The sequence below is a fragment of the Schistocerca serialis genome, chromosome 2 (genome assembly GCF_023864345.2).
Source record: "Schistocerca serialis cubense isolate TAMUIC-IGC-003099 chromosome 2, iqSchSeri2.2, whole genome shotgun sequence".
NCBI lineage: Eukaryota > Metazoa > Arthropoda > Insecta > Orthoptera > Acrididae > Schistocerca > Schistocerca serialis.
This window is the reverse complement of record NC_064639.1, coordinates 878,873,646-878,900,173: the sequence shown is the minus strand read 5'-3', so window position 1 is coordinate 878,900,173 and position 26,528 is coordinate 878,873,646. Positions and strand designations below refer to the sequence as shown.

Sequence of the window (26,528 nt, the reverse complement as noted above, 5' to 3'; positions counted from 1 at the left end):
TATTTGTTTCATAACCTTGCTACAGCTGACTCATGACGAATGATGTTACACATCTTCATTTGCAGCAATAAGTCAAATGCAAATATTGTTATGCCCCAGCAATTAATTATCGATCCCAACGCAATGCATTGCTAGCACAAGAAAAAATGTATTGCCAGTCCCAAACAATGATACCAATTTAAAAGAGTTATGAGTAATACTGAATAATTGTTTTTCACAGACTTTGAGTAATAGCTACAGAGTGTTACATTTTAAATATGTTATATGTCACCTGAATGATGAAAAATGTTTTGTAAAATTCAATACTTGCTGACCAATGAATGCCAATGTTTCTTATATTTTAAATTTATATTATGTCACTTCCATGCTATATATATGAATACCAGCAGCTTGATGCTACACTCTTTAACTCCTGTTTTGAATGATGACTTCTGATGGTTTGTAACTGGCCACTGAGTGACAATAATTATTTTTAAATATGTCATATGTCACTTGAAAAATGTTTTGTAATATTCAATACTTGCTGACCAATGAATGCCACTGTTTCTTATATTTTAAATTTATAGTATGTCACATACATGCCATATATATGAATACCAGTAGCTTGATGCTACACTCATTAGCTCGTGTTTTGCCTGATGACTTCTGATGATTTGTAACTGGCCACTGAGTGCCAATTATTATTTTTAAATATGTCATATGTCACTTGAATGATGAAAAATGTTTTGTAATATTTAATACTTGCTGACCAACGAATGCCACTGTTTCTTATACTTTAAATTTGTATTATGTCACTTTCATGCTATATATGTGAATACTAGTAGCTTGATGCTACACTCTTTAACTCCTGTTTTGAATTATGAATTCTGATGATTTGTAACTGGCCAATGAGTGCCAATAATTATTTTTAAATATGTCATATGTCACTTGAATGATGAAAAATGTTTTGTAATATTTAATACTTGCTGACCAACGAATGCCACTGTTTCTTATACTTTAAATTTGTATTATGTCACTTTCATGTTATATATGTGAATACCAGTAGCTTGATGCTACACTCATTAGCTCATGTTTTGAATGATGACTTCTGATGGTTTGTAACTGATCAATGAGTGCCAATGTTCTCTGTAAATAGTTGACTTATGAACATTTTTCTGTAATACTTCATACATGGTGCAGAAATGTTCAGTAACTGGGCGATGAGTGCCACGAATTACTCAAATTAGTTGTTAGACTAGTGTAATTATCAATGATGACTGGCATAAGACTTAATGTCCTTTACCTTCTCACCTAATTACCAGAAATTACTGCAATATCCGTTTGTCCTATCTATTCTCATGCTCATGGAGCACTATATTTGGTTTTTGCACTAATTCTACGTTGGTGTACCGTACAAGAATGTGGTGTTGACATGACATGCTGTCCACCACCTTGAGCAATGGAGATGTTATTATGGTCCCACTGTTTGGTGTACCTAATGTACTACCAAAATGATAACATGGAATATTAATACGACATTTCAGTGTCTTGGCTACACTGATTAATACTTCAGGGAAAAGAACTTCAGGTTGTCTCACTTGGTGTTGTGCTTCTGTAGAAAGATATGGACTTTCAGTGCAGCTGCGTGCAACCTAATGTGCTACAACCATGATGCAATCCTTCCCTTTCCTATCCTAGTTCTTGTAAAATAGTAAAAAAACTACAGTGCATGTGCACTTTATGTCATTAGTTAGTATATATTCTGAACTACAGTGCGTGTGCACTTTTTGTCATTTGTTAATATGATTTGTACTCATTCCGTATACATTTTGTGATTTCCTGATATATTCTGAGCTACTGTGCGTGTGCACTTTATGTCATTTGTTAATATGATTTGTACTCATTCCGTATGCATTTTGTGATTTCCTGATATATTCTGAGCAGCTGTGCGTGTGCACTTTACGTCATTTATTAATATGATTTGTATTCATTGCGTATGCATTTTGTGATTTGCTGATATAATCTGAACTATAGTGTGTGTGCACTTTAAGTCATTTGTTAATATTATTTGTAGTCATTGCCTATACATTTTGTGATTTCCTGATATGTTCTGTACTACAGTGCGTGTGCACTTTTGCCATTTGTTAATGTTTTGTACTCATTGTGTATACATTTTGTCATTGCTTGATATGTTCTGTACTCAGTGCATGTGCACTATATTTTATTTCATATTCTGCACTTATATACACTCCTGGAAATGGAAAAAAGAACACATTGACACCGGTGTGTCAGACCCACCATACTTGCTCTATGATCGTCTCCATGGGAGAATAGCAGCCTGCATTGCTGCGAAAGGTGGATATACACTGTACTAGTGCCGACATTGTGCATGCTCTGTTGCCTGTGTCTATGTGCCTGTGGTTCTGTCAGTGTGATCATGTGATGTATCTGACCCCAGGAATGTGTCAATAAAGTTTCCCCTTCCTGGGACAATGAATTCACGGTGTTCTTATTTCAATTTCCAGGAGTGTATATGTATATATTCTGTGATTATAAACTTAGTTAATTAAGAAAAATTTGTTGCTGATGGCAAGTCCAATTGACTCACCATCGCTGCCAAATTCTTGCCCCCCCCCCCCTCCCCGAGTGGAGGGTTATGTAAGACGTATGCGTTGCCAGCGATGGGCGAGGCATGGGAGAGTCTCTGACCAGAGAGCAGTATGTAGTTAGTTGTTGCTTGTCGCTAGTCGGCAGTAGTCTTCTGTAGTCTTGTTTAGTCTTCAGTAGTCGGTAGTTGGGTGCGCGTGTCGGGAGTCCGCTCTGGTCGAGACTCTGGAGGATGGGTATTATTGTAGAAGGTAAAGAAGCAGCCTTGTGCATATCTAGTAATGTATATTAACTGTCATCAACTTCTTAAAAAAATGCCCCAATAATAATTTTTATAATATAAAGTAATTTTTTTAAAAAAAGCATTCATTTCAATTTAAAGATTTTATCTAATGAATAATTATTCCTTTCACGAATCACAAAGCATAGACCAGCATTGCACGGAGCTGTGCCAAAACTTTTTTCGGTAAGAGCAGATATATTCGCAGTTTTTATTGAGGTAAGAATTTTTGATTTTTTTTATTCAGAATGCAGGGCCGAGGCGCAGCGTTGCTGTCGTCATAAAATTTACCAGGTTACTGAATTTTTTTTTTTTTATTTTGGTGTTTAGGAATTTTTCTGTTTCGAACTTAACATTAAATGAGAAAAGAATTTTGTGGGTACATAAAATGTGAATGCATTTCTGCACAGAGATTATAAATGGGAGCCAATTTTATTCAGAGGTTACAATATTTAAAATTCATTTAATTATTATTATTGTGCAGAGGTTACACTTGGTTCATGGTTCATCATTTAATTATTATTTCCGTGTTGAGGTTACACTTGGTTCATATTTTTAATTTAAATATTTCTGTGGGGAGGTTACATACATACACAGCCATTTAGAAGAACTATAAATTATAGTTAATTTACTAAACCTGTATAGTCTTGCATGACTTCGTCACTGTGGTATTGAGACAGGGGAATATAGTACTTCATTTACGATTTATTAGTTCACTTTTCTTGTTACAGTAATTACATTTCATTGTTTAACATTTTTCTTCGAAATATGACATGTAATTCATAATCTCGTTTACACACGTCTAAAAACTAAATACTAAAACCTTCTGCGTCCCATTCAGGATCTGGTCACTGCGTACAAGGTATCAAAGGAAGAAACCGCCGCATTCAGGACGCTGCGTGCAAGTTATGAATGGAGGAACGTCGCATCTGCATTTGACGCAGCCGTCAGTGCCAACAAGTAGCTCGTCGCCGACGTTCAGTTCGTGCTCTCCGAAAGAGCACTGGCCACCTGCAGTGTAACGGAGAGGAGAGTGTATTATTGTTTACCATTCATACGTGCATAGTTGTTCCAGTCGCGCGCGCGCGCACACACACACACACACACACACACAGAGACACGCACGCATGCACAAATAAAGACAGCACTTCAGACATCATCAAGAACAAAAAATACTTAATACCAACGCATAATGGGCGATGAACGTGTCTACACTGGTGATGGAGGTGCGACTGATTTTCAGTTGTTTCTGTAAATTAGTGACTTTCTTGTGTGCTGGTCACAAAGATATGAAATAAATCGCTTCTATCTAGTGCGTCTGCTCGTGTAGAAACTGCAAAACTCAAACTGATTCGTCAGTGAATACAGTAAAATTTAAACGTATGATTTCATACCAAGAGGTAAGAATCAGTAAAATCGTCTAGGACAGTTTTTGCGACAGCCTACCATACACTAATAGAGGTAAAAAGTGCCCAAGGGACGTTCAGTATCGAAAGCAACATGTAAAAGGTACCACTGTACTGCCTCTAATTATTATCCATTTGCTATAAATCCATCTAATGTGAATAACATTCCTAATCCAGCTTCTATGCAATAGTTACAAGGGACACCTTTAGCATAGTACGCTCGGAATCCCACAAAACCGTGCTTATGTTAACACTCAGTCAAAAAAACAACAGGAGTGTGCGGGTTACTGTGCAAACTTTGTCCGGGGGTATCATGAAGAGAATTAATCCTAAGAATGCGGTCCAAATTTTACGGAAAAACTTTGGCCATGGTGAATGTGGATTTGAAATCGGGATATAATATAACGTAATAAATCAGGTGTTATAATGGGGACGCCACAGAAATAAATCACGTTACGCTGAATAGATACACTGATTTCGAAGAACAGAAAGAATCTCAACCTGAAGGGAGCTGTTCAAACAGCACAAGACGTACATCTCCAGAGCGAAAGGAACAGTCCAGTCGAAGTGAGTACGAACTGTCTCCACCCAAATAGTCGAGGCCTCTCCTGTTACAAAATAAAGATGATACCGGACTAGAGAACATTTATGAAGACTATTAGAATCGTGCCTTCAATTCCAGTAGCAAACAAAGCAGGCGCTATGAGTGCATTAAAAGTAAATCATATAGTGGATCAATTTTAAATTACATGCCTAGCAAAAGGCGAGCAGCAGCTAGTTTCGAAGGAAACAGACTGCCACTATTATAAACTATAAAAGAGCATGAAACATCGCAGTTTGATAGTGCGAGGTAGTATCGATCTGCAGTTCACTATCGGCATCTGCAAATTTGGGCACTAGGACTGTCTAAAATTGATGACTCAGATATTTTCAAAGCTTCGATTTCTTTTATCGCCAGTCTTAAGGCTGTATACGACATTTCATCCAGACACATAGCTGCATTTGCACGCCTAAGGGCATAGAAGACGAGAATAGTGTACGTTACAATGCACAACAGTTTGTGGACGCAGAATAGGGTGTGGAGAAAGAAAATGTAGAGAAAAGTGACCAGAGTCAATTCTATCACGAAATGTCTTCATCACCAACTCCGTCTCACAGAGGACGGAAAACTACAGTTAGTGTGTTGCAGTCTGTACATAGCTCTACCCACAGTTACACAATTAACATGGCTTTAACACTGACAGGCAGACTAGCAAGCAAGCTCTAAATCGGTTTTCAAAAGGTACAATGGACTTCCGGCCCATATATATCAAACCAACTTGAAACAACCTGCCCACGAAACATTCATGGGGAGGCAAGCAAAAGTGTAAAAATGAATAATGAACACATGAAACGTTTCCTAACTTCAGTCCTTGCGGAACATGTAACAAGTTAAAAGAACTTATTGCTGTGTGATTTCGACCACGCCATACGGATCACTCATTTCTAGATGCAAGTTTTCCAAACCAAAATGTTATGCTGAATATATTGCCACCGAAAACAACAAAATATTGCCAACCCCTTGATGTTTACTTCTTTCGGCAATATGTATAAACTGAGTGCTGATTTTGTAAAACTACAATGTAGATAACCACAAGAGAAAACATGATTGTTATTTCATCAACTCCACTTTGTGATTTACAATCAATTTTCTGCGCCAAAATATACCCCTATGTTTCACTATGCTTGGCGAAAGGCATGTTATGACACTGACATACCAATATCATAGTTTAAAAATATTATTAGTGTGGCTTTTGATGTTGGATTGCTTGAATTCGAAAGCAATTGAAGGGTGAACAATGTTCTCTCCCACTTGTTTTATCCACTTCGTCAAAATCCCGCAACGGTGACCAATATAACCACTACCAGGTGTGTTGGATATGTCTCTTCTGCGCTATTATAATTTACTTTAAGCACAGGATTTTTGTCACTATGGATTGAAAATGTAATCATACACTGACGTCACTGAATTATTTATAATTTCCGCCTACGATATTGTTATCATATTACTTTGTGTTGGATTGCTTGAATTCGAAAGCAATTGAAGGGTGAACAATGTTCTCTCCCACTTGTTTTATCCACTTCGTCAAAATCCCGCAACGGTGACCAATATAACCACTACCAGGTGTGTTGGATATGTCTCTTCTGCGCTATTATAATTTACTTTAAGCACAGGATTTTTGTCACTATGGATTGAAAATGTAATCATACACTGACGTCACTGAATTATTTATAATTTCCGCCTACGATATTGTTATCATATTACTTTGTGTCTCTCTATTAATTTGTCACTCATGCTAGAATGCAACTTGTGCATGGAAATGACCTAGGTCATTGTTTTCTTATGATCGAGTGTTTCGTGCTATTTCGAGCGTTCGAGCTCAAAGGTATCCTGTTAGCACAAATAACTTCTGCGGTGAACGAAAGTCTTTTCCGAAGAGGAAGTCTCTCTGAGTTTTCTAAATCTACAAATGTTTTCACACGCTTTCTCCATAGGACCGACATTTTACTGTGTCCACAAATATCAGCCCTCCACTGCATGCGTCACTAATTGTTTTACATTACATACCGTTTTAGCCAACGATACACAACATGAAACATTCGTTGAGAAAAAATTATAGGAGCGAAGGAAGGAGAATTTTTTTTTCTTAACGTCCCGTTGCTTAGGAGGTTATTAGTGACGGAGCATATGCTCGGACTGTGGAAGGACGAGGAAGAAAATGGGCCACGCCCTTTCACTGGAACAATCCCTGCATTTGTCTAAAGAGATTCAGAGCAATCGCGGTTCACCTACATCTTGATGGCTAGGCTGGTATTTGAGCCTCAGTCCAACACGGTACGAGTTCCCTGTCTCACGTCAGTGCCATCTTCTTCCATAACCTACACGATATCAATATGGTACCTGAAAATTCAGATAGCATACAGAATGATGTCATTAGGAAACGTTTTTGGAGAAGATACAATGGAGAGTGGTTAGTCTGATTAGAGGATGACCCCATATTTCGTCTGCCGGGGTAAATAACAACTACATGTAAATACTCAGAACCTTACGCACATCTATAATGATGCCATCACGAGAGGTAACCGCGTAATATTCAGATGTGATTACATGCCCTCAGTGCACACTCAGTTGCTTCACGTGCATCTTCATATTTCCTAGGCGCAATGGTTGTTCCACTAATTCGGGCGTGCAGCCGCATAAATTTCACTTCTTCTTGTAACATTTGGGCTGTGTACCATCCAGCCATCTTCAGAGTGAGCCCAGCCCTGGTACACACGGCACATGTCATTGCTGACGAGAGCAATCTGGAGGACGAGCTTCTACACTTGAGAAGGATTTTTCAAGCCAACAGATATTCTCCTTAGCAGATACGTAAGGCACACTGAATGAAACCAACAGCGGACGTAAGGACTGCAGAGTCACGGAAAGTTCTACATCCATGGTTTTTGTGCCATACGTCGGAAGTCTATCGTCAAAAATAGGTCGGATCCTCAGCAAACCCAAGTGAAAGTAGCTTTCACTCTCCACCGAAGACAGAAGCGATCCTGGGTTCCGATAAGCATGATTTGATGCTTCGTAAGCTTGCGATTTACAAGATCCTCTGTGAGTGTGGCCGTTCATGCATCAGGCAGACGACGCATACAGTCCATGACAGGTGCACAGAGCACCGCAGGTACACCCGTCCGTTACAACCTAATAAATCGGCAGTGGTAGAGCATTGTATTGACACTGGGCACTCTGCGGTGTACAATAGCGTAGAAATTTTAGCCTCGACTTCAGCATTCTGCGATTCAGTAGTAAAAGAAGCAATTTTAATTCCGTTGGCGTCGAATTTAGTTAATAGAGACAGCGGCTTCAGCTTGAGAAAATCATGAAATCCGGCACTTACTGTAATAAATTCACAAAGATGACGCAACTGTGCAGCTCGCAGTGAAACATCGATGTCACCATGTGGATTGACCATGCAGCTGTAGATGTAATTTCACACATCTGTTGTACCTCTTTGTCGCCAATCAACGTCTCTGGCGCCCTGTGTATCTGTGGCCACATGCGCAGTGGCGCGGTCCGCGGGTTTAAAAGGATGGAGCAAGTGCTGCAGCGTTGGTCACGTCGGTTCACTGTGAAGATGGCTGGACAGTATACAGCCAAAATATTAGAAGAAGAAGTGAATTTTATGCAGCTGCACGTCGGAAATTTTATGAAACACTCAAGTACCTATCAGTAACGCGTCTGAATCAATTACGTGTGTTGACTGTGTAATAGCGGAGTTGTAACCGAGCCACGTGGCGCGGAGGACGCGCCATTTAAAATCCCCAGTCCAGACATCCAGATACAGGTTTCGCGCGAACGTCCTCTAAGCCGCTTAAGGATAGCGATGTACGGTTGCTAATGTAGGAGGCCACTTTTCCCATCTTGTACAGCGTCTCTTTGATGGGATCGTCATCGTCTCTCATTCACGTCAGGTACTCCTCAACAGATGGCAGCATCCATTACCCAGTAATCTTGCGTACATGTTTAAACAGTGTATGTCACTAAAAAGGGAATGCTCAGAAATCTTTCAGTGCCTCAGATTCTAGAACAATACTGTACACCCTTTTGTACGGACCATGGAGGAACGATTTATCTTTTAATATTCTTACGAAGGCTCAGAATGTCCTTAGAGACATGCAGAGCGAGAAAATAAAAACCGAAAATCTCAGCATGAGGACGGATTCTTAGTGGAACCTAATTAACCGCTAAACCCTCGATTGGTTTACAGAATCGAACCCCTGTTCAAATCTCTGATTATTTTACAAATGACTCAGTATATTAAATATTTGATGTTAATTATGTAAGCGAGAAAAAGTTTAGAAAAAAGATTAGGAAAGTTTTAAATTATGCTTAAAGTTACTAGGAAGTCGCTAAGTGCTCTGATTATGATCCACTGAATGAATACAGTGCGGGAAATTTACGCTCCATTTTAACCAAAAGTCAGTTTTTTCGCGCATCTTAATGTTTCTGGTGTTGTATCTCCTGAACTATGTGTAGTATAATGATATAATTTCGCAGATAAATTCAATGGAATATGTGGATACTGTCTGCGAAATACCTTACGAATGGACTTGGTTGTAAGGAAGCAATCAGTTAAAACGTCATGCCTGACAATGAAGATTTACTGCGCTAACAACGAAAGTGTGGTAGGCGTAAGGTTTTTTTTTCCTTTCTATCGTTTTATGGAGGGTTTCAGCGACGAATAGTTTCTTAAATGTTTCAAATTATGTGAAGAGTTTACTGAATGTCGCTAAGTACTCTCATTGTCCAGAAACTGGATGAATAAAGTCGCGGTAATTGTGCGCTGTCATTTACGCTGCCTCAAAACAAACGCACAGTTTCTAACTGCAATACTTGACTTACTGTGTTAAACTTCCAACGTGAGATTACACCTCTTAATGACTAGATCATGTCGGTATTCTAAACTTTTAATTTCGGTTAATAATTACGTGTAATATGAAAACCAAATTTTTGTTTCCCATGGAGGCGGTTACAAAGGCAACCTCCGAATGGTACCAGAATCGTTGTTCCGAGATAGTCACTCACTAACGTAGATGACTAAGCAGTTGCTTGACGTTTCAACTGGTATCATAACAAAGAGAGTTTTAAATCTACAACGTTGGCTACTGAATTTGGCAGTTAGTGATTGTTGGCGAAGACCAATTGTATTACGCTAAGACAGCAACGTGAAGTAATATGTAAGCGCAACTCGAACCATTATAGCAAATTTTAAAAAGAGACTGACTGACCTTGATTCGCTGTTGTAGATTCTGAGCCTCTCACCACGTTATCGTCTTCTGAAGCTGTAAGAAAGAAGATCCAATGATAAATTTAATCCGTTGTTGCACCCAAAAAGCTTTCCTAGAGATCTCTGCATTTTAATTAATTCATCTGCTGATTATTCTTGAAATATTCTACATTTTACATACTAAATGAAAAAGAATATTAAAGAGGAAACACTTCCTAATGTTCTACAAAATTTTTTTTTTTATCACCAAGCGGCTTTCGGCTTCTCAATCCATCTTCAGGTGACAACTGAATGTCACAAACACAGACATAGTGTGCGCGACTTACACAGATTTAATTTCCAGAAGAAATATTGGACCTTTGCTGATAGTCTTCTAGCAGAGAACCATCCATATGACGTACAAAGTGAATTTTTACATTCAGTCAAAAAAAAAAAAAAACAAATTTCACTTCTCACCATTTGTTATATGTATCTCCACTTGAAAACTTTCTTTGCTTACCCCCCTTTTTATTAATGTAATTGTTTTAATATTTCTCTTATGTATCCTACGTAAACATTTTGTCGCTTTTGTAAGTATTCTGTAAAGCACCGACGGAAAATTCAGTAAATGTTTAATACAAAAGTTTACGCTTTATTTTTTACGAAACTTTATCATCGTACGACATAGGTTCCAGATCGTAAGTATATTTTCTTGTATGTATCTTATGGAAAAGGTTGGATACATGTTTGTCACAATCATTTTACATACGCTACAGTACCCCGAACAGCAGCTGAGTGTAAGGTAAACGCGAGACAGATGCCGCATATTTTTTTTCGAATTTATTTTTATCAATATACATACATTTCAATCGCAGTAAACTTCGGCAAGATTGATGGTTTGAACAGCGTATATTGTGACAGAAATTATCGTATTAGAAAAACCTTTGTAACAAAAGGAACATTGTCATGATATACAACGGCTTGTCAGTTTAAAGAAAATATTAAATGACGGGCAAGATGCCGCAGAAGCGTGGGACAGGGGACCGATTCCAAAAGACATAAAGCCATCTAGAGAATCCTACATGTTGAATCCAATCAGTGTCAGACGACGTTTCTTGATAAAATTCAAGACAGTCTACTCATTCGTTTTTCTTTTTTCAAAATTTAGTTCATCAGAGGAACTATTGTGCAGGGAAATATTATCATCCTCTTCTTCCTCTGGTTTTGGGAATTTTTCTTCTGTTAGCTGCTACACTTTTCTGTGCACAAGCTTTCTCTGTCTTCTTTTCTTCAGCGATTTTTTTTTCTTTCTGTTGCTATAAACTCGTCGCATCTTACGTTCATTACTGACCGTTTTCTTTTGGATTTACTTCTCTGAGGTAGTGCAGGAACAGGTGAAATCTGTTCCAGCAATTTTGATGGAGTTTCTACATGAGGAGTGGCTGTCATTTACACTGCAGTTGCCGTGTGCAGTTGATCGAACAGTAGCCAAATTTGTGCAATGTTTGCAAGTAGAAGAGTGTCCTGTGAACAAGTTTGTTTCAGACGTTGATGTTGATGGATGATCTGGAGTCAAATGATTAGAGACATCTTCAATAGTTGGCAGTTCAGTCTCAGTATTATTAAAGTCTGAAACCTTGACATGGTTCGCAATTACTGCTCTATCAAGCGTAGTAATTCCAGTAACTCTGAATCCGGATAAACCAAACTGGACAATTGCAGCACGAGTCCATGCTCTCAAGAGCAACTCTCCATACTGCTGCCTTGTAATTCTTCCGATTTTCCTTGCCTTAGATACAATCCGTGAATGAAAAGTCTCTTTATAGCAAAATTTTATCGGCTTGAAAAATGATCGCCTAGTGGCTGTAAAAAGTATGACTAGACAAACAAACTACCGACACTTTGTTTCCAACAGCTGGACCAAAGAGGATGACAGAATTAATATGAGGGACATCATGATCATCTAGCAGAAGTATAGCAGGGCCAGGTGCCTGTATAGGAAGAAAATTGTTTTTGAACAAATCCATCAGAATATCAGTGTTCACATAAGCGGATCCTCTTCGCGTAACAACATTTGATCCTGGGGGCATGTTGTCTTCAGCGTCTTGTTTTTTATTTACCCCTTTGCAAATTCAGTTAGGTGGTACGAAATTTCCCTTGCCGTTAGAGCAATCAATAAGTGTTATTGTCTCTCCATTTTCAGCAGAAGTAATAACATGGACATACCTGCCTCCATTTGCCGCCACAATCTTCCCACGCTAATTGTTTGGTTGTAGACGAGTTTCGTCTACGTGCTAGATACTATATGGTTTATCCAAACTCCCGTTTTCTCACAATGGTTTTGGTAATAGATCAAAGTAAGAACTGACATCGTCTCTGTTCACTCCAGTCGCTCTGGCAACAGACACCCCTTGTGCTTTTCTGACACTTAAGCCTGCATTGCGTTCTATGTAAAAATGAGAATTGCGAATTTTCCCCTACACGTTTCTTTTCTTGATTGAATTTATTTTTCAATCCCATATGATCAGATAAATCGAAAGCAATTTGCCTGATATCTGATGATCTGGAAGCAGAACTATATGTTTGCAATTTCTTTACATGGGCAACTAATTTCCTTTGTGCATCTTCACCCAAGTATGATAATAGTCCACATCTTTTTTTTTCTTTAAATTGTGCTTAGCAATTCTCCTCCTTAATGTTCGTTCTGGTATATTTTTCATTCGAGCTGCTTTCCTTTTAGTTATACCTTGCTCTTCGACTAGTCTCACAGCCTCTAGTAGATCTTCTGCAACCCATTTTCCCCTGTCTGATGACCTAATGTGTTTTCCCAGGATTTTTCTGTAAAACAAAATCGTGTGGGCACCTGTTAGCGTAGCAAATATCGCGGCATGCGTCCCACAGTAAGGGTGTGTCATCTGTTCGTTTTCATGAAAATGGTAGGATGGTGTGACGTGCAGAGGTGTGACCAGGTCTGGTACTGAGAGTTGGTTGAAATTCCTGCGGGAGAGAACGGGTAATGTCTGAAGGTGCGTGCAAGCTGGTATATGTATTTAGTGCTGCTGCGGAATACATGTATTGGTGATTAGTTGATAGAATACTGAGTGCTGAGAATGGGCTTTACGATTTATGTAGTGGGTGAGAAGGCGCTCCGACATGAGAAGTCGTGGAAGTTGGCGTAGGATGTGCGTTGGGGAAGTCTGGAGCAATTGGAAGACAAGATGGAGTATCATTCCATGGTGTGAAGGGATTTGTACAATTTAGGGGAGGCAGACTCCCAGGTAGTGTTGAAATTGTTAGTATGGGCCGGATGAGGGTAATGATAGAATGATGTGGGTCCCAAGTAGTTAGAACTTGTAGCAGGTTTCGGCCGTTGTGTTCTACTGCTAGGAGATAAGCATTCCATGTGAGTTTTATATCAGAATGTAGTTCTAAATTATACGTTAGGCAAAGAATTGGGTTGGTTGTAGAGGGAGAGGTGGAAAACTGAACGATAGAATCACAGAGCTGCGCGACTAAAGACAGTAACTTGGCTTTTCCTTGGAGTGACTTGCATTTCCCACTTACTCGACCGGGAGACACAAGTGGCGTTGGAGGGAGGCGTGGGAGAATTAGGAGGTGTGGTGCGTAGCTAGGTAGGCGGTGCTGTCGGCATACCGCAGGAGATTGGTGGGAGGTGATGATTTCTGAATGTTTGAGGTGACTTGCTGCAAAGGAGGGAGGACAGGACAGAGCCTTGAGGCATCCCTACAGCAGGGTGAAAGATCGTGGTGACAGGTTTCTTCAGCGTTGCTGTTTGCCCTGGTATGAGCGTGTTCTGTAGTATTACTTTAAAGCAAATAGTACTGCAGAGATGATTGAGTCCACTATTTACCCAACAAACAGAAGAAGAACCAGGGATTTTGCCGCCATACTCTCCTATTTATGTACTTCCGGGTTTTCGGCTCTTAGCGAAATCGCTAACGCCAGTTGTTGCTGCGGAATTACAAACGAACTCTTCACAAGGGAACCTCCCCTTCGTTCTCCCTCAGATTTAGTGGTAAGATGGGCCACTGAACAGACCTTCAAAAACTGAACATGGATTAAGCATGAAAACAGGAAGAAAGTGTACTGAACTGTGCAAAAAAAAAAAAAAAAATGCAGAATACAGACAGTGTCCAAGGGCCGTCCACTGTGCAATACATAATAGCGTAGAAGAGCAGTGACGTCGTGGTTGAGTAGTAGCTGGCACGGTAGCTCAGTGTGTTCGGTTAGAGCATTAGCTGCCATCTTTGATAAAAACGGAGTGAATGGAGGAATTTTGAACTTGAACGGGTATCATGTGACGTCCGCCTCGAACAAATGCAACGACCAATAACGAAGAAAATGAGGTTTATAAAAGGGGTGACTGTGTCGGGGCACTAATCGGGCAAACTGTGGTCGAAGTTCCCTCGTGCCAATACTATTTTTTTTCGCTGTATTCAAATTTGTGTCTGTATCGTGGTGTAACGTCCGTTTGCAACAGCAAGGTGTAAGGAAGGGACCTGTAATGGAAACTGATTCTGTACAACTACTCTATTAGCAACGGAAAGGAAGTGGCTTTCGAATGAGAACCAGAAATCTTTGATGACAAGCCGACAATTCAACCGAATCCTCCACCGGAAAACACGTCTGGTGTGTCATACACGGCATTAGTGACAGTACATGTGTCATTTGACAGGTATCTCTTACCGATGCACCTAATTTTTGCGCCTGGTAAGTGAGTGGAATATGCCTCCTTGACCGATTTAGGTGTTTGTACGAATGTGAATGTGATCACTCCCAAGGAAATGGGGTAAACACAACAGTTTGTCACACAACCTGCACCAAATTAATGCAACAGTTTCACAGCCACACAGTTTTTCTGTGCTGTGTCAAAACATATGTTTTTAACGTTTTTGAAGTGCGCCGCTTCGAAAGTTTTCATTCTTGAATTTCTTTGTTGTAACACAGTGCACACCCGATTATTTGTTGTTTTCATTTATGTGAGATACTATGTGCTACCGCAGCTGCTCTCACATTTACTTGCGTCGTTAAGTATTCTTACCACTAGACTTACGGTACATTCTACAACCATTTTATATTATGACATCTGCCAACACTACAGAAAAAGAACGCACATTTTAGTAACCGGACGGACAGTTCATAATGTCGTGAAATAAATAATCAGCACACAGGTGTTCCGAACGCGGCTCGTCCGTTTTGTAGTCCAGTACCGTGATCACTGAACCACGACGACTTCGCTCCTACGCTTTGCTCGACACTGACTTTTTAAAACTGGACGGTTTGCTTTTTCTATTTTGCTTTTTTTTTCACACGTCAGTACACCTTCTCCCTGTTTTCATGCTTGATCTGTGTCCAGTTTTTGACGGACTGTCCGCTCGGCCATCCTACCACTTAATCTGGCTGGTGGGGGGGGGGGGGGGGGGAGGGGGGGGGGTATGTGCTGTCGGGAGTTTCACTTAGAACTGTTGCCGAGTGTCGAGCGTCCGTTGTCGGTTGGGACACCGAACTAATTTGGTCTAGTGAAAGCGTCTGAATCGCAGTTAAAGCAACGGATCTCGAAAGCTTCAGCTTGGGTACAGTAAAATTCTCGCATCAAAGCAATCGCGAAACATTTTCAGCGGTCACTCTGTGAATCACTGAATCATATTAAAATGCACTTCATTTACAAACGTGTATAAAGTGTCTTTTGAAACTTAATCGTTAATTTTTTAGTACAGGAAATTACCGCAAAGTAAGTTGCAATACTTACGGCAGTGAAATCTGTAAGCACAACAGTTGTCATCCTCACGGAATATCGGAGCACATTTTGCAATTTCAGACGGTCTGCGAAAGAGGGAATACTCACAGACCTCCTTCTTACACCAGGGTCCATCCAAGGTTCCTGCAAAAGAGCGTTAGCTTGTTAGGAATTTAATGACGCTAGAAAACTCATCGAAAACTGAAAGATATTTACTGGCAATACCAGCACCTTCATGTCTGTGCTTTAACTTTGGAGACAAATGCTGTTTTGAGTACTCTGTTCTGAAAGCTTACTTTAGTAAAAACATTCCCATGTACTTCAGGCGGAAGGCCTAGCACCGCTGAGTCTTCAGCATTGAAAAATATGTTTATTCGTAGAATCTGAGATGCAGAAATTAGTTTCCCCTTTTTGAGGATAGCTATAAACTGTCTAGTTTCCAGAAATCTGCTACACTATACAACCGATCATTACTAGCGGCTTACTGAACTTCGAAATAATGGATTAGAACTGCCTAACTGTTAACATTGCTTATTTTAAACTGTAATAATTTTTTGTATGCAAATCCAATGTGATGTATTACGCATAATCAATGTTTTTACTTATTATCTAATCTTAATTCCAAGTATTTATGTAATTTTGTTGTAATTTTAGGAGCTTAGACCCTTTAGCAAAATTGATATCTGTGAATAACGCTAGGAAGGAACAGTTGAGGAACGATGGTGAGCTATATTACGTTGCAACTACGAGATAAACTGAATATTACGGGCGAAACGGACTGTCTTCGTTTGGAGCAGTGAGCTGACTATAGTCTGGTTTGGTACACTCAAAACTGTATTGGAATCTGTGGAAGGGCCGCGCTCCTCACTTACTTTTGGTGAAGTGAAAAATAAACAGACGGGCTGCAAGTCGGTGTTGGTGTTCGGCAATTGTCCACTGTTGTTTTCGAAACCTCCGTTCTCGCTATTAAATTAACTCGCTTAACCTTGCCCCGTATTCTGTTAGGATTAGTGAGTTTTTATTTATCGTGTATTCTGACGGACAGGCGATCGGCGAGACAACAGAGCGTCGGCGCCAGAGATCTTGCTGCAGTCGTCTCAGGTAGGAAGCTGCCGCACGAACATTTCTGCAATCACACTGTCAACTGTCAACCGACATTATTGAAGGGCATCGATACAATTAATCTACTGTAGACAAATATTAGTGAAGTGTTTTACATAGTTTCAGGTCAGTTTTCAGTTTACCTTTTAACAGTTCTCCTTCAGATACACCTCAAATTAAATTTACGCTTGGGGTTTTGAGGACAGCCGCGCGGGATTAGCCGAGCGGTCTTGGGAGCTGCAGTCATGGACTGTGCGGCTGATCCCGGCAGAGGTTCGAGTCTTCCCTCGGGCATGGGTGTGTGTGTTTGTCCTTACGATAATTTAGGTTAAGTAGTATGTAAGCTTAGGGACTGATGACCTTAGCAGTTAAGTCCCATAAGATTTCACACACATTAGAATTTTTTTTTGTTGGCCAATTTCGACTGCACGGCTTTACGTAGTCGCCACGTGACAAACTTCGTTGATCTACCGGTTATAATTTAACTAACAATATTTAAAGACACAAGGGGTAAGGATTGAAGAATTTCGTTCTTCTGATGCTGCGAACTCATATTATTGAAGATAGTATCGTGAAACTGTAGAGGCATCTACCATCAGATAAAGGCGACTTGAAGTCGAAATTATTTACAGCTGCGCCATTTCGAGCTAGGTAACTGCACAGTCTTCAGTGGTGATATTCCGTATTACAGGCAAAGATGATTTGCTTGATTGTTGATTGCACTGTTTAATGATGAAAGCTACCCAACAAGAACGTCCTGAATTGTAAAATTATAAATTGCTGTCAATAATAAATCGACATGCATAAAATTTACTAGTTTGTTGGAAGACGTTTTATGTATAACGAGGTTGCGCTATCTACCTACATGCGCTTCTTCAGTAGCAAACAGCAGCCCAGAGTTACAGCAGCTCTTGATAAATAATATTTGTAGATATTTTATCTCTTTTATGTCTCACTTATATATATTTATTTTGCGTAAGACCGGAGTGTGCTTGTGTTCAGTGCCTGCGATCTCAGTCAATCTTAGAGACAGGCGCTATCTAGCAGATACTGTAAAGGACATATTAGTTCAGGACAATAGACGCTATGTAGCAGATACTATAAAAGACATATTAGTTTAGGACACAATAGACTGCATGTGGCGTGGATTAAACGGACAGTTGTGTGGTGATTTAATCCCAACGTTGGGTGGACGTTATGAAACAGAGCTTCTATTTATTACGGGCAGTAAGGTAATCTCAAATTTTACAAAATAATTGGCAAGGTGGCGTAAGGTGGAAGGTGCGTACGACACTACCTAAATGAAAGTAGAAAATGACAATCGCTGTAACTTATGCATAAACAGTCTTAACCGAACAGCAGAAGTAAACCAGAAGCTCAAAGTAAATAAGAAGAAGTTAGAGCCTTTTTAAGACTTCTCCTAATTTGATCAATACAGTGTCTAAACTACTCTAAATCTTCATTAAAAGTGTAGCTAAATTCTCAGGAGTCCATATAAGAGAGGTCCTGATAAGATTAATAAGTCCAGAGAGCGTGCGTTTTGGAACCGAACCAGTACGAGTTCTATTGGGCTCATCAGTGCGGACAGGGCGGGATGGCTATAGGAGCGGTGAGAGGCTGGACATGCATTTGGCAAGACGCGGTTCAAATCCCCATCTGACCAACCAGGAATTTCCTTGAATTCCGTATACAACTTATGGAAAATGCCAGGACAGTTTGTTTGAAGAAGAAACGACTGACTTCATTCGCCGTCCTTTCCCCAAGCGAGGTTCGAGTTCGTCTCTAACTTCCTTTTCAGCGATACTTAAATTTTAATCCACACTGTCGAAAAAAAAATCACTGCTCCAAGAAGGAGTTTTGCGACGTAAACGAAAGTTGGTAGGCGTGTTTCAGCACCTGAAAGATGGTATCTATTCAAACGTCTGGCCATTCGCATAAGAAGGCCGCTAGCAGCGCCACTATGAGAATTCAAGTCAGGTTGGCTTTAAATACAAACTGTAACGGTCCTGAGCGTTAATTATCTTAGAGATTGCGTATGGTGAGTCGATGTTAGTCCAGAATGGCTTTAAGATGACAAAGACACCACTATGAACATCTCACTGAGTTTGAACGTAGTCGTGCAATGGAGGTACGAAAAACTGAATGTTCCTTCTGCGATACTGCAGAGAGACTTGGTGGGAATGTTGCCACTGTACATGACAGCTGTCAGCGGTGATCACGAGAATGACGGCCGCAAGAAGACCGGTTTCCGGACGACTACGTGCCACTACCGAGAGGGAAGACCGTCGTGTTCGGATTGTGGCTCTGGCGCATCCTGTTACGTCCGCAGCAGCAATCTGAGCAGCAGTTAGAACCACAGTGACAGAACTAACGATTTCAAATTGGATATTTCAAGTACATCTCCGAGTTAGACACCATGTATCGTACATTCCATTGACCCAAGACTTTGCGACTTCATTGGTGTCAAGCGAGGGCTCATTGGAGAGCAGAATGGGGGTTCTTTGTGTTTTTCGGTGGAAGCTGAATCTGCCTAGGTGCCAGTGATGGCCGTGTTTTGGTTAGAAGGAGGCCTGCTGAGAGCCTGCAACCAACCTGTCCGTGTGCTAGACGCACTGAATCCACACCTTGGGTGCGATTTCGTATGACGAACCCTGACTGCAAATTTGTGAATCAGTCTGGTGATTCGAATGTTGTGCTGCCATTTATAAACAGCATTCCCAGGGGTATTTTCCAACAGGATAACGCGCGCCCACATACCACTGTTGTAAGCCAACACGTTGCCTTGGGCTGCTCGATCACCTGTCTCCAATCGAGCACATATCGGACATTAACGGACTGCAGCTTCATCCGCAAAAATTTTCTCAACAGAAAGAAAGTCACCTTCCCACTATGGACTCCCATTTGAGTTTCCGAAACATCTCCGTAGCGTTTTGTTCGAAACTACAGGTAAAAGCTCCTGTATTGCCTGATGAAGTCAAGAAGCAAGGAATCCATCCCACAAACTGACATTCGGCACCTGTAAAACATCGTGCATGGACGTTCGCATGCTTGCATTTAATACTCTACCAGTTGCACCGGTTATTGACGTACCAGCTCTTTAGATTTGTAACGGCTTCTCTCGCGCTTACATTAGCCTGCCGTGTTACAGTGTCATTCACTTGAACATTTTACCTAGACAAATGTATCCCCGAAATTTCATTGTTCTACAGTAATTTCTTTTTGCTGTTGCGATTTTTTCCGTCAGTGTAAAGACTGCAATACAGTAACTGTATTCAAAATATTTGCTAAGACTAGCAACCCTCCACGTACACACACACAACACCCGACAATGTACGTCTGGAACGTTCGGCGAATAGTCTCATAAAGGAAGCTAGAGTTACAAACAAAATACGCTCACTGGCCTTCACAATAATCACCTTTAGCTACAACACACATCGGAAATTGATTGTAAAGCTGTTGGAGAATATTAGCGAAATATTAGCGAACGCTTCTAGTGCTGTCGTTGGAAGCAGCGCGGTCGCGCGCTGTTGAATATCCGCATCGTTGCAGGAGATGAGATTTCCTGTTGCGAATAGGATCCGGAGATCAAGCGACAGTCGATGGCATGGTGTTCATCGTATTCCCCACCATGAAGAAAAACATTGGCTGAGGAAATCCGAGCTTAAGACGATGTTGATCGTCTTTTTCGACAGCAAGACGTTAAGGGACCGTGAATTTCTACCCGAGACAGGTGGGAAAGACGATGAGAAGCACGTCATTTAGTGCTGCATAGTTTCTGGACAGCGTTTGCTTACAGTTTACAACAACTTTACAACCAACGTCAGTAGTGTGTTGTCGTTACTGGTGATTACTTCGAAGGCCGGAAGAGATCTTTTGTTTGTAACTCTTATCTCCTTTATTTTCTGAGACCATTCGCCGTGCTTTTCAGACGAACCTAGTAGAATATCCTGTTTATATATTTGGAGGCTTGGCATTTTTATCACTGTTTTTACGAGGGTCGTTCAATAAATAATGCAATAAATTTTTTCTCGGACAGCTTAGGTAAAAAAAAAATCGGGAATTGTTGTGGTATACACTCCTGGAAATGGAAAAAAGAACACATTGACACCGGTGTGTCAGACCCACCATACTTGCTCCGGACACTGCGAGAGGGCTGTACAAGCAATGATCACACGCACGGCACAGCGGACACACCAGGAACCGCGGTGTTGGCCGTCGAATGGCGCTAGCTGCGCAGCATTTGTGCACCGCCGCCGTCAGTGTCAGCCAGTTTGCCGTGGCATACGGATCTCCATCGCAGTCTTTAACACTGGTAGCATGCCGCGACAGCGTGGACGTGAACCGTATGTGCAGTTGACGGACTTTGAGCGAGGGCGTATAGTGGGCATGCGGGAGGCCGGGTGGACGTACCGCCGAAATGCTCAACACGTGGGGCGTGAGGTCTCCACAGTACATCGATGTTGTCGCCAGTGGTCGGCGGAAGGTGCACGTGCCCGTCGACCTGGGACCGGACCGCAGCGACGCACGGATGCACGCCAAGACCGTAGGATCCTACGCAGTGCCGTAGGGGACCGCACCGCCACTTCCCAGCAAATTAGGGACACTGTTGCTCCTGGGGTATCAGCGAGGACCATTTGCAACCGTCTCCATGAAGCTGGGCTACGGTCCCGCACACCGTTAGGCCGTCTTCCGCTCACGCCCCAACATCGTGCAGCCCGCCTCCAGTGGTGTCGCGACAGGCGTGAATGGAGGGACGAATGGAGACGTGTCGTCTTCAGCGATGAGAGTCGCTTCTGCCTTGGTGCCAATGATGGTCGTATGCGTGTTTGGCGCCGTGCAGGTGAGCGCCACAATCAGGACTGCATACGACCGAGGCACACAGGGCCAACACCCGGCATCATGGTGTGGGGAGCGATCTCCTACACTGGCCGTACACCACTGGTGATCGTCGAGGGGACACTGAATAGTGCACGGTACATCCAAACCGTCATCGAACCCATCGTTCTACCATTCCTAGACCGGCAAGGGAACTTGCTGTTCCAACAGGACAATGCACGTCCGCATGTATCCCGTGCCACCCAACGTGCTCTAGAAGGTGTAAGTCAACTACCCTGGCCAGCAAGATCTCCGGATCTGTCCCCCATTGAGCATGTTTGGGACTGGATGAAGCGTCGTCTCACGCGGTCTGCACGTCCCGCACGAACGCTGGTCCAACTGGGGCGCCAGGTGGAAATGGCATAGCAAGCCATTCCACAGGACTACATCCAGCATCTCTATGATCGTCTCCATGGGAGAATAGCAGCCTGCATTGCTGCGAAAGGTGGATATACACTGTACTAGTGCCGACATTGTGCATGCTCTGTTGCCTGTGTCTATGTGCCTGTGGTTCTGTCAGTGTGATCATGTGATGTATCTGACCCCAGGAATGTGTCAATAAAGTTTCCCCTTCCTGGGACAATGAATTCACGGTGTTCTTATTTCAATTTCCAGGAGTGTATTTTGAAGTATTCCCGCTTGAGCCCGCACAGTTTTATGAAGTTCCGCGAGGTGGCGGCTCTACGGTTGCCTTCAAAATGGTGTCAGTGACGTAAGCACAGAGCTGTCACTGATTTGTGGCGCAAGACCAGATGATCGCAGGCATTCATAGGCGCCTGCAGAACGTCTACAGAGACAAAGGTGGTGAAAAAAGGCACGGTGAGTCGTTGGGCGAGGTGTGTGTCAACATCGCAACAAAATCGTGGAAACCTGTCCGATTTCCTGTGTGCCGGTCGGCGGCGCGCAGCTGTGACTCCTGCAATGTTGGAACGTGCGGACACTCTCATTCGGGGTGATCGACGGATCTGTCACCAGGATAGGTAGTCAAATGTGCTGGGTTCATCTCCGTCTAACAGAACACGATACAGGGTAATGAAAGAAATGATTGCGCGTTGCAAGACCAATCGTGACAATTTTTTGTCGTACATCGTAACAGGCGATGAACCATGGGCTCATCACCTCGAACTTTAAGCAAAACAGCAATCCACAGAGCGGAGGCACACGACCGCTCCCCTGTAGAGAAAGTTCAAAGCTGCATCCTCAGCCGGTAAAGTCGTGGCAGCGGTCTTCTGGGACTTCGGGGGTTTATTCTGTTCAGTGTCCTCCCTCATGGTTCAATGATGAACCCTGAAGTGTATAGCACTACCCTCAAGAATTTTAAGAAGCTACTTCAGCGTGTTCGTCGCCTAAAAAATGCAAACGTACTTCTGCTTTCCTGTGACAAAGCAAGAAAGCCTCACGCTAGTCCGCACAGTCGAGAGGAGCTCACAAAACTTCATTGGACTGTTCCTCCTCAACCACCTCACAGCCCGAATCTCGCACCTTCCGACTTCCATCTATTTGTCCCAACGAAGTATGCAATGTGCGGTAAGCATTACATGGATGGTGTGGAGGTTACTTATGCGGCAAGACGTTGTCTCTGACGTCGACCAGTAGAGTGGTACCATACTGGCGTACAGGTCCTCCAAGTATGATGACGTAAGGCCATCGAATTGAACGGAGATTATGTTAAAAAATAGCGTTCTGTAGCCTAAAGAGTGGGTAACAATTTGGTGTAATGGAATCCTGAATAAAGCCAATTTAATTTCGGAGACCAACGTGTTACGTTGCTTATTGAACGGCCTCGTAAATACAATTAGTGTATTCCTGCCTTACTATTTCTGGAATTTTATGGATTAAAATTTCAGTCTCGGTGAAAGGGCAGTTAGCGTTAAACCTTCCATGAATGAAGGCATCGTTAAAGTCGAAGTCTAAACTCACATTGTAGATGGACAGGAATGAAATCTGCCGTTATCCTTTTCAGACGAACCATCCTTTTATTTACCGTAAGTGATTTAGGAATTCTATAGAAGTGACTGATTGGACAGATGGGGATCAGAACTTTCGTCTTTGAAAATGCAAGTCGAATTTGTTATCGCTGCTATAGCCATCTCGAGCGGTCCGAGCTGACGACGCCAGCAGAACACGTATAAATTATGTTCTGTGTAGATTGGATGCATGCACCAACACTGGATGCACATTGTACGTTTAGTGTGTAAACAGATGGTCTTAATCACATCACGATGCGAAATAGATTTTCTGTCTGATAACTCAATATAATAAGCGACGTTAGATTAAAAAGAAAGACGGAAAGGAAGATGGATATCTTGTAATTTAAGAATTGGCGCTCCTCATTTGTTAAACACATAGTTGCATTTCGCTTCTCTACTTTATTAGACACTCAAATTAAAGAGATAACCGCTAGAGCTAGAATTCGGTTAAATTTTGGGAATCCATTAACAATTAAATACAAGTCGCTATATTTTTAGACCCTGACTGTACTTATCACAATTCTTGCTCTGAAGTATAGCTTCGAGTATGTTGGCTTAAAAGAGTTGCACAATGTTCTGCATTTTAAATATTTCAAGAGGTCACATTCCGAATCCATATTGGTCAATAAAAATGTATGTATAAAACAACCATTATTTTTCACCATTTTCATATAGAGTAACGAGCAAGATATTCGTGGGAGTAAACAATTCTCATTAATTATTGACTAAAGGAATGAAATTTTTTACATAAACGTGGAGTACTGATGCAAGTTGTTCAGTTGCTATGGTTTCTCAGCCATTGGGCTGCAAGACAGTAACTCCGTGTGTGTATTTGAATTGATATTCATAACAGTTTAATCTAGCCTAAAATGTTCACATTCAAAACGGAAAGCATACAATTAATATTTACTATAACTCATCTTTCTTCAGAGATGCTGGATGTTTTTAAAGTGCGTTATCCATTCAAAATGATAATATCCAATTTTCAACGCCTCCTTGATAGCGCACGCCATATCACGCGTCCGGGTTTGTGCCTAGACGACTCTACAATCGGTCACACAGTGGTTAACGATTTCTGTGAACTGTGCCTAGCATGTGTCACGTGCCAACAGCAAAGAAATGTTGAAAATTGAATATTGTCCTTTTGAATATATAACGCCCTTTAAAAAACTCATTTATCTCTGAAGAGTGATGACTAACAGCAAATATTAATTGTTTGCTTTTCGGTTTTGGATGTGAACTTTCCAAGCTAGCCTACTTGTTCACAAGTACACGATGTTACTTGGTTACATTAATGTTTTATGAAATGATATAAGCAGAGATGACGCGCAAATACTCGTCACATGTGAGAGTAAATTTAATTATTAACATGTATGGAAGTAACACTTATTAAAAACGCACCTGTTTACCGGGAAATTGTGACTACCAGTGAATAAGGAAACATACGTAGGCAGTATTGCTCGAAACACAATCAACGTGTCACATCGACGGTACACAACACTGTTGAATTCATTTGTTGGCTGTTTATGTTTAATCAACATTAGGTCGTTCGGTATGAAGGCAGATGGAAGTCTGCATGATGGAAGGCAGTCACTTACCGTCAAATCCTTTTTGGCAGACACATTTCTTGCACTCAGAGTAAGTTCCATCTATTCTCTGATCTTCTCGGAATGTCTTCCCCTTGTATGAACACTCGGCCGGAGGAATGTCGGTATCATTCACTGTAAAAGTTATATTATTTTAACAGACAGATACAGGAATATTCCTCGGTAGAGTATAAGGCTATTCTAAATTACCTCATTTCCTGGTTACATACGTACACTGTTGCGACACTCCTGAATGCTTTCGTTTTACACAGCGATACTAGAGCGGCAAGCGGACGTAAAGTTACTCTGTTGAGTTCATTATCAGGTGAACGTGAATCTCTTCCGTGTAACCTCATGTATACCCCTTGATGACCAGTCTCTTGGAAGCTCTGTCTTGGGCATTGTAGTTTGCGTGCTGCAAGCCGGTCATGCTATAGTATATATTGAATTGTAAAATGGTTTCAAAAACGGGTTGGGGGGTGTTTATCGCAGTAGATTGTACCAACAACGTAAATGACACATTTGTCACACTTCTGGTCTGGTAAAGACCATGACAGTTCTCCAGATTTGATCAGTGCAGTATGAAAGAGTGGTATACAGCAGATACCTGACTAATCTCTTGAACCATATAAGCATAAACGGTATTAATAGCGTGGAAAGAAAAACCCACGAAGCAAAACTTTTTCTCATTTCCTTCCTTGAAACCAAGTAATTCTATGGCAAGTTTATGTCATTTATCAACAAGAAATTTTCCCTTATGCCGACAGGTATCCACCCTGTCCTCAAGTTTAAGGAGACAGCACAAAAAATAGAATAAAATTTTGCTCTTTTATTGTGACAATATGTATCATTGTATATGGTGCATTTTTCGTATCTACAACAGTATTTTTGCTGTTATCGGTATATATCCCATTCTGCTTCCAGTTATTAACATGGATGGAATTATATTTCTTATCTTTATCTTCATCAGGTTATACCCAATTCACGAAAATTTATTTCATGCGATTCAGATTTCTGAACACAAAGTTTTTTTGTTTGTAATTTTTACAGTTCCGGCTGTGTAATAATCGGTACATTGCTGCTAAGACAGATTGAATAACATCTGACACCTATCTCAGCTACTGCTTCCCTTTCATGTCAGTCGACTCATTCTTAACTCTGTACAAGC

General features: G+C 41.3%; 1 protein-coding gene across 1 annotated transcript in view; it reads right to left on the bottom strand.

The window, feature by feature from the left end:
- Window positions 1-3,551: 3,551 nt before the first annotated feature.
- LOC126458210 (kielin/chordin-like protein) overlaps window positions 3,552-26,528 on the bottom strand; it is a 53,834-nt gene continuing 30,857 nt past the window's right edge. Inside the window, exons 5-8 of the mRNA XM_050095104.1 lie at window positions 25,373-25,495; window positions 15,841-15,972; window positions 10,093-10,146; window positions 3,552-3,877 (exon numbers count right to left, since the gene is read on the bottom strand). Coding sequence (XP_049951061.1) covers window positions 3,732-3,877; window positions 10,093-10,146; window positions 15,841-15,972; window positions 25,373-25,495 — 455 coding nt within the window. The 3' untranslated portion in view covers window positions 3,552-3,731. The remainder of the gene's footprint in view (window positions 3,878-10,092; window positions 10,147-15,840; window positions 15,973-25,372; window positions 25,496-26,528) is intronic.